Source organism: Lagenorhynchus albirostris, chromosome 9, assembly GCF_949774975.1.
Source record: "Lagenorhynchus albirostris chromosome 9, mLagAlb1.1, whole genome shotgun sequence".
Lineage (NCBI taxonomy): Eukaryota > Metazoa > Chordata > Mammalia > Artiodactyla > Delphinidae > Lagenorhynchus > Lagenorhynchus albirostris.
The window spans coordinates 49,600,401-49,617,040 of record NC_083103.1 but is presented as its reverse complement, the minus strand read 5'-3'; the positions used below and the strand labels follow the sequence as shown (position 1 = coordinate 49,617,040).

Here is a 16,640-nt window from a genome sequence, read left to right as displayed (position 1 = left end):
TACAAATCAATGTATCTATGAAACAAAAACAGACTCACAGGTATAGAGAGCAAACTTGTGGTTGCCAAGGGGTAGGGGGGATAGGGGAAGGAAGGAATGGGAGTCTGGGATTAGCAGAGGCAAAATATTATATAAAGGATGGATAAACAACAAGGATAAACAACAAGGTCCTACGTATAGCACGGGGAACTATATTCAATTTCCTGTGACAAACCATAGTGGAAAAGAATATGAAAAAACTGAGTCATTTTGCTGTACAGAAGAAATTAACACAACATTGTAAGTCAACTATACGTCAAAAAAATTTTTTTTAATTTATATAAAATGAGGACTAATTATTTAAAAGGCTAAAATAAGAATTATTTAAAAGGCATTAAAAGGGCTATCAAAGAACACTGCAATGAAGGGGTTTAACTAAACCTAGGTCATCAAGGGAGTGGCATTTTAGGCTGAGGTAAAGGATAGGTGGGAGTTAGTAAGATGAAGAGAGGCAGAAGTGACAAGAGGAGGCCCTGGAGCAGGAAGGACCTGGTGCGCTTGAGAAACTGAAAGGAACCTAACGCCCTTATGGCTGCATGGAGGATCTTGGACTTGAAATGAGAAATCATCTAAAGGCTTTATTTAAGTACGGAGTAATATGATCAGACTCATATTTTAAAAGAGCACTCTGGGGCTTCCCTGGTGGCACAGTGGTTGGGGGTCCGCCTGCTGATGCAGGGGACACGGGTTCGTGCCCCGGTCTGGGAAGATCCCACATGCCGCAGAGCGGCTGGGCCCGTGAGCCATGGCCGCTGAGCCTGTGCGTCCGGAGCCTGTGCTCCGCAATGGGAGAGGCCACAACAGTGAGAAGCCCGCGTACCAGAAAAAAAAAAAAAAAAAAAAAAAGAGCACTCTGTCTTCTGTGTGAAAAATGGATTGGAGATGAGGCCAAAATGGATTCAGAGAGACCAGCTAAGAGACAGTTACAATTCTTTAAATGCTGTATGGGGGCCTGTGCTAAGGTGATGTCTTGGGCTAATTTGATGGCAGTAAAAATTGAGAGAAGTGGACTGTTGATACCAGAGGCAGCTGAATAGTAAAGGCCTGGAGTTCAGAAGACAGTTTTGGATTAGAGATCTGGAAGCCGTGGAAGAAGAAAAGGGAAATACCTAGGCGAAGAGCAAAGAAGATGGTTTAGCCTTGAGCTCGGAGGAACAATAACATTTAAGGGGATGGAAAGTTAGCAGAGAAGACAGAAAATACCAGAGAGACAGAAAGAAAACCAGGACAGTGTAATGTCACAAAATCCAAGGGGGGGGAAAACCTTTTTAAGAAGGAAGCAGTGCTGAGTCAACTGTGCTGATGACTGCTGAGATCAGAATCAATCCACCAGAATGAGTGACACAGAGTCACCGGTGACCTGAGTAAGAGTCACTTCAGAAGAAGGGCATGAGCAGAGGCCAGTTAGAATGGGCCAAGGATAAGTGAAAGGTGATAAAAAAGGAAACAGGAACTTCCTGCAAGTTTAACTGTGAGTGACAGGAAATGGCTCAGTAGCTAGAAGTGACAGTGGGTCAAAAAGAGGACATTTTTGAAAAAGAACACTTAGAACGTTAATGGAAAGAGCCCAGTAGAGGGAAAAGGTGAAGTCATGGGAGAGAAAGGAAGTCAACAGCATATCGGGTCCCTGAGCAGGCAGGAGGTGTGGAATCCACAGCACAGGTAGGGCTGGCCTCTGATGGGAGAAAGGACACTTATTCCACTGTTACAGGAGGGAAGGAGAAGATGGATGCAAACAGGAGCAGATCTGTAGATACGGTGTCAGGAATTGTGGGGATTCCTGTTTGGTTTCTAGTTGCTCAGGTAAACAGGAGGTGAGGTCATCTGCAGAGAATGAAGGGACAGAAGGAAGGGATGTGAGAGGTTTGAGAGTAGAGAAGGTTTGAAACAGGTTACTCAAAGTGGGAGAGTAAGCTCTTCAGATGAAGAGTCAGATTTCTCCTTTGTAGGACAGGAACACTACCCCCGGCCTCACATGGTACTAGGAAGACACACTGAGAAAACACACAAGACCCCAGCACAGGAGCTCGCATGTAGTAGGTGCTCAGGATGTATAAGTTATAATCCACACCATTGACCATCACAGGAAATGTGTGCCATGAAAGCCTAGTGGGCTCTTCTGGGCCACCCCCTCGACTAGTAAGGAGACTACTGCCCAAGGAGGAAAGCCTCACTCGAGGCCAGAGAGGGCTGGTGGCAGGGCTGACCTGGCTCCCAGTCAGTTCAAGTAGATGATTTCAGAAATACCTGTTGAAAAACTGAATAAAATACCCATTTCCAGAATTATAGTGGAGGAGATTCCATATCACAGAGTGTCTAAGATGGCTTCAGACAATAGATGGCGTTAAGAGAGAACTGGCAATTACTCATGGTTGATGATCTGTCTTATGTCTTGCTTTGTGTGTTGAGTATGATGAAGATACAAAGACAAATTCTATAAGGACCCTGTGCTCCAGGTGATTACAGACATAAAATACATGGTCGTACAGCACAGCAGGACTGTACAGTAGGTACTTAATAAATGGTAGCTATCATCATCGCTGTCATCATCATCATCATCATCATGATGTGAGTGTTTGCCATGGGCCAGGCTACTCTGCAAAGTGCTTGACATTAACCCATTTGTTCCTTACCACAATTCTATAAGGCTGACAATATTATTACAGCTAAGAAAACAAGATCAGAGAGGTAAAGCAACTTGCTCAAGCGTATACAGATAATTAAAAGTGGAGGAGAATTTGAAATCAGATCTGTCTGATTCTAACCTCCTGGCTCTTTCTACTACTTCAAGTCAGATGAATGAGCAGATAGTCCTGTCCTCACATTATCTGGGGCTGCTGAGGATCCAGGAAGCAGTAAATCTGGGGCACAGCAATTTGCTCAGGAGATAGAAAATGTGAGGCAGGACACCTGGCCCAATGCAGCACAAACAATGTGTTACTACCCTGCCTGCCCAATCACTCTCGCAGAGGAGGAAGCCCCAGAAATAAGCTTATTTCACAATCCCCCACTCCCCCACTCCCCCATCTCCACCCCACCCCAACATGATTTTTGGGTGTGAATGGAAACTAGACTGTCTGGCTGTCACAAGCTTATGACCTCACAGTAACCAGCTGGAGAACACAGACACCATCCATGATTCCCTTGAATCGACCTGACTCAAAACAGTTACAAATTTCTCCAAGTGAGGCAAAACAAAGAGCTATTCTACTCTAAAAAGAGTAGTGCAGAATGGTGTAAAAGGAATTGAGAATGCTTGTTAATACAATTATAAAACATCATGGTCTTATTTCTAGGAATTGTGAAATTAATTAATTACAGATCTTTTTAGGTCAAACTACTCCCAGAGGTAGACCAAGAGATGAATCAGACCTAGTTCCTGACCTGGTAACAGCTCCAAAATCAACTTTGACTCTCTGGGATAGAAGCTGTGATCACAGAACATACAAAAGACTACGAAAAATAACCAGGACTGAAAATGTGGTATATACACACAATGGAATATTACTTAGCCTTAAAAAGGAAGGAAATTCTGACACATGACACATAGGTAAACCCTGAAGACATTATGCTAAGCGAAATAAGCCAGTCACAAAAGACAAATACTGTATATGAGTCCACTTATATGAGGCACCTAGAGTGGTCAAATTCATAAAGACAGAAAGTAGAATGATTGTTGCCAGGGGCTAGGGAGAGTGGGGATTGGGGAATTATTGTTTAATGGGTATGAAGCTTCAGTTTTGCAAAATGAAGAGTTCTATGGATGGATCATGGTGACAGTTGAAGAACAATGTAAATGTATTAATGCTACTGAACTGTACACTTTAAAATGGTTAAGATGGTATGTTATGTGTATTTTACCACAATTAAAAAAAAAAAACAACTAGGGCTGCTACTGAAAGTGGGCAGTGGTGCTAGTAAGGGCTACACTCAGTCACACTCTGTACATTGTAGATGGTTGATAAATAACTGTTGCTTGAATAAATAATGAGTTGGCCAATGAATGCGTGGAAAGCTGGAGTCTCCTGGCTTCCTCAAACTGCCCTCCCCAAAGCACTGATCAGATTTTGGCTTCAAGGCCAGCAATATTCTTTAAATTCAGGTTGTTGTGGCTCAGGGGCCCAGGTGTTCCTGAGCAGACCAAGGCCCACTTGACCAAAGACATGGGCAGAAATAACAGAGTCTTGGATTTCTCAGGGTTGGAAAGCACTCCAAGGTGTTGCAATCTATCCCTTTATCCCATGTTGGAGTCTCTTCTCCCATATTCCTGCCTGGTCTAATCTCTTGGCATCCTGAGCCCTAGCAGAAGGCCTGTCACTAAGTCTCAGCAATATTTGCTAAGAGTATTGGAAAACAACAAATGCGTTAACTCCTGGTGACTCACCCAGTACTATCACAAGCTATCCTAGTCTTCCTATGAACCCCCAAGAAAGGAACCTGGGGAAACAGCAAACTGCTTGTCTATAGTCAGGATCAGCAAGGTCACATTCTGTTGGATAGTTTTCAGAATGACTCCTCTGAAAGAGACATTTGGATAGAGTGGCTCCTCTGAAAAGGAAAGCCATTCTCAATGTCAATTACCTAGGGAAGAGGTAGATCCTCATGTAAGATACCCTGTGGTATAGGGGAGGGGCAGCATCATTTTTGTCAGGAACACAGGCTTTAGGTCTAGGCATCTGGAGGATTGTATTGTCCAGATGTGGATTCTAAGTGGTGGGTGTTAAGATGACACCCAGTATACAGAGGTAGGCTGAGAGTTAGATGAGGCAGGGTCTGAAAACCCTGGAAAGCAGGCAGCCTGATAACTCAGATCAACCTCATTCAAATACTCACAGTTTATTTTCCTGTTATTCATCCTCAACCTTTAATAAAGTCCGACGTGACTGTTTGATTCTGTGCTAAGAGGTACAGGGAGGTATGTGGGTTTATCCTTGGGACAGACTGTTATTGTAGAGTGGTGGGGGTATCTAGTGAGATCCCATAAAAGGAAGGAGAGTATGAGGGGTCAGGAGCTAGTGTTTGAGGCACTCTCCACCCTAACGAGAAATTCTCCCACCAGGTCTCTTGGTGAAGCTGGAATTTATCATTATTAGGGAATTATCTTATGCGGGATTATCACTTATAATCACTGCAGCACCCAATAATTCTTCCCAAGAGCACGGAAAGTGGCCCAGCTCAAACTGCATCTTAGGGAGGCCAATTTAATAATTCTATCTCCCAGAGCAGAAGCTAACTTGTGGATCAATTCTGAGCTCAGAAAAGGGATTCTGTAGATTGGTTATTAGGGACCCCCACCTGAGGGAATAAAGGCTATGCTTAAACTGGCAGCTGATAATAACCTTGAGATAAAGTTGGTAACAACCTGGGAAAATCAGAGAATTGGTCCTGTAAAAACAGAATGAGAAGAAAAAGAAATCACTAGAGGGATTCTCTGAAAAGCTGGCTGTGCCACAGAAGCAGTCTCAGTGAACAGCTGTTGTTGAAAGTGAAGTTAGTAATTAGACAATCTCTGCTGTTGAAAGCAAAGTTACTAATTAGACAATCTAGGGTCTGGAAATCTCTTCGGGGAGTGAACTGGTTAAAGGAAGAGCTGAAGTCTACACAAATAGATGAGACAGTGAAATGTTGCTAAAACATAAGACAGCTGTTCAGAAAAGAATCTAACAGGCTGTCTATAAAGTGACCCAATACACTGTTTTCAATTTGATCCATTACAGGAAAAATAAAAATAGTCCCAGGATACTGAGAAACAAAGTCCTAGACCTAAAACTGTACTTGATTAATGTTACCCAAGAATAATAGCTGAGTCTCCTGCTTAACGTGAATTGCCCTAAGCCTACCAGACCGTGGCATGAATGAGATCACAGTAGCAGTGACATACAAATTTGCACAGCCAATAGGCCCCCACCTGCAAAACTGCCTCAGACTCAGCAAGAGTTCCTGAGGTGCCTCATATGAAGTCAGTGCCAAGCTTTCATGTACTTCTCAACTGGTCTCCACTGATATCTGCTGCCTAAAAGCTAGGACTGGTATCTGGATGCTCCAAGAGAACCTGCTTCCCTGACATTCTCCTAGGGTTTCTCTCCAACCTGCCAAACCTCTTGCTACCTCAGAAGTAGCAAGAACTTCTGAATGCCTTTCAGTCCCCACTCATCAGACAGAACCACACTTATTTCAGCACAGAACTGGAGAAATGTCTATTAAACTTGGAAATATTCCTTCTTATGGCTGGGTCTAATAGGATGATACTCAGATGGGAAGCACTTCTGTGTTGTTCACACAATTACAAAAAAGAATGTATTACTTTTACAAACAGCAAAACAACAGACATTTTGAAAAAAAAGATATAAGGATATTGAGTTGGGTTTCTTACACTGGCTGTTACTTTACCTATATTATAAGCTTGAAGAATCTCTGCATGGTCTCCACTTGGTCCTCTTGCAGCATTTCCTATCTCAGTGAAGGATCCAAGGAGTTGCTTGAGTTAGAAATGTCAGCTTTGATACCTACCTTTCTTTCCTTCATGTTTTTTCCTTCAGTCTCCAGAACCAATCTGTATCCAAGTCCTGTCAACCTTACCTCCAGAATATCTCTCCAATAGTCCGTTTCTCTCACTTTTCACCATCTCTACCCTAATCCAAGCTACCTTCATCTTGCCCAGACTACTGCAATTGTCTCTTAAAGACTAAGTGGGTCACTCTGGTCTGTGGACCCCTCTCCAATCTGTTCTCTACCCAAGCAGCCAGAATGATCTTTTCAAAGTGCAAATCTGATGATGTCATTTTCTATCTTAGCCCCCTAGTATTTTTAGTATAAAAATCACAATCTTTCATTTGGCCTCTACGGCTTTTTCTAGCCTAGCCTTTGATTATTCCTCCATACACTTCCACTATAATTCAGCCCTACAACCACATGAGCCTAGTTCCTTAAAATGCTCACCCTTTCTCCCACTACAGGCCTCTTACACATGCTATTTCCTCTACCTGGTATACATTTCACTTTTCACTTCATCTGGTTAACTCTACTCATTGTTCAGGTCAGCTCAATAGTTACATCTTCAGGGAAGCCATCTTTGAGCCCCAAGACTAGGTCAAATGACATGACTATATTTGTTCATAGTATCATTAACCTCCCCTTCATAATATTTATTAAAGTTATAATTTTAATAATATATCATAAAGTATCATATATAATTTGTGTTTTTATTACTTTAATACCCATCTCTGTCACTAGACAGAGGCATTAAATAAGTATCTGTTGAGTGACTGTTAACTTCCTGTGGGGTAAAGTGATTCTTATAATAGCTTAGAGTTAAAAATTCCAGGGTACATCTGAGATCGGTTTTCCAAATTTTAAGGAAGGAACCTCCATACATACCACTCACATCCTGAAGGATTTTGTATGGCTTATCTCTTCCATCAAACAAGTGATGCTATCCTGAACTCTTTGGAGGTGGCAGGAGGCAGTATTAAAGAGTCCAAGTGAACTCACCCCTATGGTAGATGCCATGTAGTCTGCACACATTTCTGCAAAGTCCCGCTCAAGAACACCATAGTAGAGGCCATAGAAGAGGAGAGAAATGCCAAAGTCCATGGCATCTTCTGGTTTGATCCTGTAAGGGAAGCAGCATGGCCTGTAAGGCCTGCCCTGAGATGCAACTGCTTTGGATTACTACTCTGGGACACAAATGGCAGCGTCTAAAGCTGGAAGCTTTAATAGCTGGAGCAAGTGTTGGCAAACTAAAACCAAATCCAGCCTGTTGCCTGTCTGTATATGACCTGTGGGCACCACCTGAACAGCCTAGGACTGGGAGCTGTGAAGACCAAGCCAGGGTATCCCTTTCTGCTCACTTCCCCACTCTGTTTCCAGTGCCTGCCTCCTCTGACTGATGACCATGCTTGCAGCTCCCTAGTTGGCACCTATATGTTGGGGACTCCACTACTGGCAACTGCTACACACTAAGCAGTGGAATTTTCAGTCCGGAAGTTAGCAACTCACTATTGAATTGCCTCACCTCCAGCCAGTTGCCCAAGTTGAAATAGCTGAGCCCTCCAAAAGGAGGGAAGGGCACGGCAGGATCTGGGTGTCACTGGAGCAGAGAGTGAAAATGATCCCAGGGGTCACCCACCTCCATCAGGCCCCTCCTTCTAAGAATGTTTCATATGATAGCAAGTGGGCACAAAGTATGTCCACCATCTGAGACAGGCCACCCAGGCAAACAGGGTGGAGCAAGGGAGGAGTTTTCTCTCGTTATTTAAGTACCTATATACCATCCTAGAGTTTGCCTTTTGTCCCACAAAGCCTAAAATATTTATTATTTGGCCCTTTATAAAGAAGTTTGCCAACCACATCTTTAGAAAACAAAGATAAAATTAGTAAATATACACATACCAGTTACCATAAAATTTTAACTTGCATCTATACATATTCTGTATCATGTCATCAAAGTTAAATTTTGGTCCAAGTCTCTTTACTAAGGACAATAGGTCTATAATATTAGGAAGTTTGTTTTAGTAATTCCAGGGACCAACAGTTTGCAAACTTGAGTCTTTAAATGTTTATTATAGAAAACTACCTTTGTTAAAACATTTGTACCAAGAACTGTACGTGTTCACTTAAAGTTGTAAATTACATTTAGCTTAGAAAGTTGAATTTGCCCACCAATCTTACAACATTTAATGTACTAACTAGACGTCATGATCTTACACCAATTAACCTGATTAGTAGCATAAAAATGGTCAAGATTCTCAATTATGTTTTCCTCCTTATACAGTTTATCAAAGTAAAAAAGAAACTGTAATTCTAGAATAAATACCTTTAAAACATAATAGAGAATCTTGGTTTTTACTTTTTTTAACCATCCAGGTTAGGAAGATATCTGGAAGTACCTTGGTTTTCTTTGATGAGATGTGTTGACTCTACACTGATAAATTCCTGTAAATATTTGTGGAGCCTGTTTATTCTTTCAGCCTGTACTACCCCTGGAAGAAAGAATTCCATGGGTGTCCTCTCATTATATAAAGTAGGACTTATTCCTTTCAGTTTCAGAGATTCCTGCCTACAGTATACCTGGTTTGGGGAAGAGGCCAGTGGTAATGAATTGAAATTTGAATCCTAAATCTCTAGCTTCAATGCATTGTCCCAATCCACAGCCTACAGCTGTAGAAACCACATTCCTACCCTTTTCTGCCCTGCTTACTCACTGTACCCTCCAGTCCCAGAGTCCAGGATTACTTGGCTTCTGCCTTAACTGGGGGTAGAGGAAACCTGTATGCTGATACAGACCTTTTGGAAAGCTTATGACAATATGAAGCAACAGCCAGAATTCCACTCCTGGTCATGTACCCTTAGGAAGCAACTCTGCAATGTTATCTGTGACAGCGCTGCACTGAAAAAACAACCTATGTGACCAACAATGGAGCAGGACTTAAAAGTCCACAGGTTAACTCTGTTTCCTGAGAAATCTCTTAAAGGTGGAATGTCAGCTGTGTCACAAAGTAGCAATGCTTATATATTAAACCTGACCTGCGATTAGAACACTGCATCTGGACCGGGAGAGTTTTAAACCTGATGTGTTCCTTGGAGAAGTAGGTCTTCTGGGCCTGGCTGGCTGCCACACTCATCTGTGTGGTCTCACTCTCTCATATCTCAGCCCTGGGACTATTGTGAGGACTCCTGCAGACGCTGCCCTGCTATTTCCTGTCTTGTATCTTTCTAGGTGGATCTGTTGCCAGGTGTGGCCAGCTGTGTCCCATGAGTTCAACTGTCTAGTCCAGGGTCGGCAAACTTTTTCTGTAAAGGTCCAGATTGTAAGTATTTTAGGTTTTGTGGCCCATATAGTCTCTGCCACGATTATCCAACTCTGCTGTTTTACTGCAAAAACAGCCATAGACAATGTGTAAACAAATGAATATGAGTGTTCCAGTAAAATATTTTTATTTTATAAAAACAGAAGGTAGGCCAACTTGGCCCACAGGATGTAGTTTGCCAACTCCTACTCTCCTTGAACATAAGACCACTCAGGTAGAGTGGATGTTACAGTAAACAATACACACATGGAAAAGGAAAATGGTTCTATTGGGGTGATGGAGTTATGAGTAACTGGCTATAATCATTATTATGCTTACTTTTGTTATTATACTTTCCCACTAAAATATAAATTCTTGGAAAGTACAACCAATGATTTGAGACTCTAACTCTGTATTATTCAGACATTCCTTTCTCTTTGCCAGCACAAATCATGGAAGGCCCACCCATCCTCCCATCCTCTAAAGCCAAGTCTCCTATCCTAGGTGCCATGTTCCCCTTGTTCATACTCAGGACCTGTCCCAGGAACAAAGGTACATCTCACCAGTCCCTCCTCCCCAGACACTAGCAAAAACAAAAGCAAAGGGTACTCACTTGAATAACAAGTTAAGACCAAAGAGGGTAAACATGACAGCCATGTAGCCAATGATGCCAGTGGCATAGCTGATTTTATAGATCAGCAGGAACCACTTATAAACCAACCTGGAGAAAGGAGAAAAAATTAGTAAAGCTGACACAGAAAGACTGGCCTAAGAGCCTCTGGACCACCAGAATCCCTTACTCTCACATCAATGGGGACATCGGGCTCTTTGCTTAGGACTTTTATTGAGCAAGGCTGGTCACTCCCTCAATTGCAGAAACACCTCCACATACCAGGGAGCTAGTGCTTTGTATTTTCCTGGTCTCAGACCAAGGGAAGAAAAGAGAAGTTTAACCTCAAACAAAGAAAGTACACAGCTGACCTCAGATAAGTATGTCATCTCAAATTCAGGTTAGTTGGATGAGGAAGTGAAAATTAGTAACTACAGCTGTGCTCAGAAGGAAACAGGCATTCTTATCAGGAAAGAGGATTCAAGGGAAGATGAATAAAAGGTAGAATTAGCTACAGGCTTTTGTAACTGGGCATGGTTAATGTAAATACTGCTTCACTCCTACCCACAGGCTAATAACAAAATGAAATATATCTAATGAGTTTGCTTCTGAATTTATTTTTTTTCCTGAAGGAGAGGGGATAAGGAAGGAGGCACTCAACGAATACCCTTGAATTGGATGTGTGTGCGTGATGGGGGCGGGGTGCAGTAGAATGGGACTATGCGATTCTCCTGAAGGAGGAGCCATGCTCCCTAGGATCCAATGAAAAGCAGTGTGGAATCTGGTTGATTGACTGCAACTAGGATCAGAGAGGAAAGATGGTTCCCAGAATGTACCAGAGCCTTTTAAATGTTATGGAGGTAGGTCCCTGATATCAGGAGCCACTGTTCTACCTGTGAGGAGAGCTAAGGAGTAATTTAGCAATCTGCCTGGATCCTGAGAGCTGAGTAGGTTACTGCCAACCCTGCTGGGCCTCAGGGAGAATGCTCAAGGTCCCTGCCTGGGCCTCCCTGCTGTGGCTAAACAAGGGGCGATGGCTTCTCAGGCTGGCGGAGGGACCCGAACACCTTGCAGTGTCTGCCCTCAAAGACCACAGAGAGCTCCATTATCCAGGGTTTGTACTGATCAGATGGGACTGAGACACAGTGGAAAGGATGTGGCATTTTAGGTGGAACCTGGATTAAGTGAGGTTTAGTAGCTGGGTAACCCCAGATAAGTCATATCAACCTGAGACAAGTTTACTTATTTCTAAAACAGGAACCCCCTGCCACCTTTCTCACTGGATTGTACATAGTGTATATAATTTCCTGGTGTAAATAATACATACCCAATAAATGCTGCATGAATAAATGTGGGTGTTTATGAAAGTACTTTGAAATTGTAAAGCACTATCGAATGCTAGTTGTTACTGTTATCAAAAACCTCCCATGTTATAGACACATTTTCAGTCATTTTAGCTAGATGTTGAAAATGTTACTCGATGACTCTTAACATGCTTTATTATACTTTTTCTTCATATTACCCTATATGAGGTAGCAATTATTATCAGAGGTAGCAATTATTATCACATTTTTAGGGATAAAGAATTCAAGGCTGAGAAACGTGCAGTCATAGGGGTCATATAATTAACAACTGGCAGGGCTAGGGTTTCCAATCCATATCCATCTGGCTCCAGAGTCTGTAATATTCTATACTGGCTTTTAATGTAAACTACCACAGCCAGAGAGGGGCTTCTAGATCACTGACCTCACCTTGCAGATAAATTTTACTTTGTAGAATGAAACTCAGAAAGCCAAAGAAAGGCTTGTAGTAAAGTGGAACATAAGAGGCATGGGAAAAAGAGCAAGTTGCAACTTGGAAAACTTTGGATCAGATAGTCACAACTCTTGAGGCTAGCTGGTTCTTCTCTTAGGCTCTCCTGAACCTGTACACACGTGTCTCACAGTACTTACCAACTGCACTAAAACAGCTGCTTTCTTGTCCATTTCCTCCATTAAACCAAGTACTCCTTGAGGACAGGGACCATGTCTTTTCCAGCTCTGTATCCCCAGTGCTCAGCACAGGGCCTGACACATAGCAGGTGCTTGTTGAATGAATGAATGAATAAATGAGAAAATCTCTTTTTTTTTCTGTCAAGTATAGATATTAAATGACCTCACAAGCTGGTTGGGAGGATCAAATGAGAAATGCATTTGGAAATACAAAGAATTATAGAGGGGACTTCCCTGGTGGCGCAGTGGTTAAGCATCTGCCTGCCAATGCAGGGGACATGCATTTCAGCCCTGGTCCGGGAAGATCCCACATGCCGCTGAGCAACTAAGCCCGCCCGCCACAACTACTGAGTGTGCGCTCTAGAGCCCATGCACCACAACTACTGAAGCCTGCGTGCCTAGAGCCCATGCTCCGCAACAAGAGAAGCCACCGCAATGAGAAGCCCGTGCACCGCAACAAAGAGTAGCCCCCACTCGCCACAACTAGAGAAAGCCCGCGCGTGGCAGCTAAGACACAATGTAGCCAAAAATAAATAAATTAATAAATAAATTAATTAATTAAAAAAGAAAAAAGATGTATACAGGCAGGGGCTGCTTTGTGACCAAAGAAGGAAGTATTGTTTGCTGGAAAATTGTAAATTTGCTGAGATTCATTCATTCAACAAAAATTCAGACAATAGGCTACTATGTGCCAGACCCCGTGGTAGGGCCTGGACATACAGTGACAAACAAAATGGATGTGGTTCCTGATCTCATAGTTAGTTTAGTGGGGGAGACAGACACTCAAAATAATATTTAGTTATAAACTACAATAAGTTTTATGAAGGAAAACTACAGGGCACTAGGAGAGAATGTGACAGAAAATCTAATTTAGAGATCAGAGAAGAGGTTACAGAAGAAAATGACAGTTATAATGAAACCACAATGACCAGGATTTGCTTACTTATTTTGTTAGCTTTTAATATAAACAGACCTTGATGTAAACTGTAAGGTAAGCTATAGGGAAAGACTTGGAGGTTTTTATTCTGTGAATGGGGCAGGAGGTCTCCCAATCAGCTCGTTTTGGTGGGGCTTTGTGCCAAGTAATCTTGGCAGACAAAAACTGCAATTTTTTCAGTCTAACCCACTTGTCTCCCGTGCATCCCAACCCGTTAGTTCAGGAAGCCTAGCTCCTTCCCACTACCCACTCCTAAATTCTCACCTTGGGGTTGTCTGTACTAGTGGTTTTCGGGTGGCTCGGAAGGTGACAAAGGCTGTGACGGCAGAGAACAAGATCCAGATCACTAGGAACCTCCACCAGTGCAGCTTCACTGTGAAATAGAGGGGAACAACCCACATCTGAAAGAGGGTCACCATCTGAAACACAAACACAAGCACTTCAGCTCTAGCCAGCTCCCTCTGCAGCTCTATCTGCAAATCCAGAGCGCATCTTGTGTGTTCCATTTTAGCCTGATCCTCTCCTACATTTCCAATTTTGGATAAAGGCACATCCTAGTGACCCAAGTTAGAAATCTGGGACCGTGCTTGACACCAACCTTTTACCCCCCCACCCGACTGTTTATTGTACATATTCTTTCCTTTACATGTGAGCCCTTGCTACCCCTTACCTGGCTGACTATGACCTCTTTGTTAAGTCTCCTTGCATTCAGTGTCTCCCCCTCCAATCTATCCTTCCCAGGAGCACACAGTCTTGAAGTATGTCATCCCCCTGCTTAGAACCCTCTAAGGGTCCCCAGTCTACAGGATAAGATTCAACATCCTTAGACTCAACATCCTTAGGCAGTCAAATCCCCCACAATGGAGCCCCAAACTACTATTTCAAGGACCACCTCCTACCATTCCCCATGCCTGTAGTCAGGTTGTTCCCCTCAGGGCAAAATATCCTTCCCATCTGTCTTTTGGCCTGAGGGTATCACATCCAAGACAAACAAAGGCTTCAGTCTCCCTTCTAGGCAGAATAAATCATGACTTCCTATTGCTCCAAATGCATTTTCTTTTCTACCATCATTACAGTGCTTACCTAGAGTATGAGACTGGATTCAAATTCGTTCTCTAGCTTACTGTAACCTCCTTGAGAGCAGTGACAAGGCCACACTCATCTGATTCCTCTGTGCTAGGAAACTGGCCCATGACAGATCCTCAGTGAATTTAGATAAATGAGGGGAAAGCAAGACTAGAACCCTAAGAGGGAAGCACATTTGTTTTAAAGAGCATCTATTTTACTTTCCCTCCTTCATATCTTTACCTCAGACTTGTTAGCTACAGAGTTCCAAATGTATAAAACAATTCTAAGTCAGAAGTTTGGACCAATCACGAGTCTTCTGCTCTCCAATGTCTCCTAACTCCCTCCCGCAACCACCCAATTTTTACTAGATGTCACTCTTCTCAGGTGAATAGCAGGTGTAAAAACATAATTAGCACTTAATAGAGGCTTTCTTCTTGGTAGCATTAAATGAAATGAAAGAATTTTTTTTTAAAAAAAGGGGGGGTGGCTATAGAGAGGAAAATATTAGCTAGTTTCCTAAAGTTCCACAGAAGAGAAAACTTTTTTTTTTTTTTTTGGTACGTGGGCCTCTCACTGTTGTGGCCTCTCCCGTCGCGGAGCACAGGCTCCGGACGCGCAGGCTCAGCGGCCATGGCTCATGGGCCCAGCCGCTCCATGGCATGTGGGATCTTCCCGGACCGGGGCATGAACCCATGTCCCCTGCATCGGCAGGCGGACTCTCAACCACTGCGCCACCAGGGAAGCCCCCAGAAGAGAAAACTTTTGAGAAACTATTTACTCTTGGGGATTTCTAGACTAGTCTGCCCAGTCCAAATATAATGTGAGTCTCATATGTAAGTTTAAGTTTTCTAGGGGGGAAAGCAGGGAGGAGGCGGGGAGTCGTGGTGGGATGAATTGGGAGATTGACATATATACACTAATATGTATAAAATAGATAACTAGTAAGAACCTGCTGTATAAAAATAAATAAATAAAGTTAAAAAAGAAAGAAATTGATGGAGAGGGTGTGGAGAAAAGGGAACCCTACTACACTGTTGGTGGGAATATAAACTGGTAAAGCCACTATAAAAAAATAAATAAGTTTTCTAGTAGCTATGTTAAAAAAAAAGTAAAAAGAAACAGATGATCTTAATTTTAATAATATATTTTATTTAACCCAATATATCTAAAATATTACTGTTTCAAGATGTAGTCAATATAAAACTATCTATGAAATATTTTACTTTTTTTTTTGTACTATGGCTTTAAAATCCGATGTTTATTTTATATTTACAGTATATCTCAAAAGAGACCAGTCACATTTCCAGTGTTCAGCTGTCACATGGGACTGGTGGTTACAACACTGGATAGTGCAGCTTAAAGCATCTTTTTAGTGTTAAGCTGTCTGTAGCTACTACTCTCTCATAGACTGCTCTGTGGCAAGAAAAAGCGTTAGTTTTTTAGTGTTATTTTACATATTAAAAAAAAAGAGAGAGACAGTGGAAGAAAATGGTGAGCAGCCACTTTGCTTTAGAGCTTCCAGTGCTGTGTGCCCACTGGTCAGCGAACAATGTAGTCTCAGTACCAATTCCACTGTACAGCAACCTGCAGTTGACTCTGAATGAAGTGTTCTAAAATATTCTGGCCTTACAAAAAAAAGTGTGAAAAGCACCAGGATGTACTAACGGCTACCCAAATAATGTTCCAGGTGACATTCTAGGAGATACTTGGAGACCAGGAAAAGACATCACAGATTATTTAAACTAGGGGATAAGGCAACCAGAATCGTGACACTAAAAGGGGGGTAGATGAAGGTGGGTATGGAAAGAAGGGCTACAGGCAGGGTCTTTAGCCTTCACATTGTTTGCTTTAACAGGCTCATGGGGGTGTTTACAAAACAGTAGGCCCAGAAACTAGAGAAGAATTAAATCACATGGCCTGGTCACATGTGTCCGCTCTGAGAAAGAACAGGAATTCCTATCTCCTTTGAGGTTTTCCAAAAAGTTGGCTGTTACATAAAAACCACCAGCCTGCCCTAATAGCCTCTTTCCCACTCCCCATCAATCACCAATAGCATGTTCTGGGGGGGGAATCCAGTCAAGATAATTTTCCCTATGTGAGCTGCAGCTCTGCATATTTTGGGTGTGGTGAGAGGCAGAGGACCTGGATTCTATTCTGGGTTGAACAAAGACATAATTAGGAGTAAGTCTGGGCATCGGTGTAAAATG

The 16,640-nt window shown here is 42.5% G+C and overlaps 1 protein-coding gene across 4 annotated transcripts in view; it reads right to left on the bottom strand.

Moving 5' to 3' along the window:
• RNF121 (ring finger protein 121) overlaps positions 1–16,640 on the bottom strand; it is an 85,437-nt gene that overhangs the window by 8,221 nt on the left and 60,576 nt on the right. For all 4 annotated transcript variants that reach the window (XM_060159883.1, XM_060159886.1, XM_060159884.1 and 1 more), the window contains 3 exons: positions 13,630–13,784; positions 10,441–10,548; positions 7,531–7,651 (listed from right to left, as the gene is read on the bottom strand). In XM_060159883.1, the coding sequence (XP_060015866.1) occupies positions 7,531–7,651; positions 10,441–10,548; positions 13,630–13,784 (384 nt within the window). The remainder of the gene's footprint in view (positions 1–7,530; positions 7,652–10,440; positions 10,549–13,629; positions 13,785–16,640) is intronic.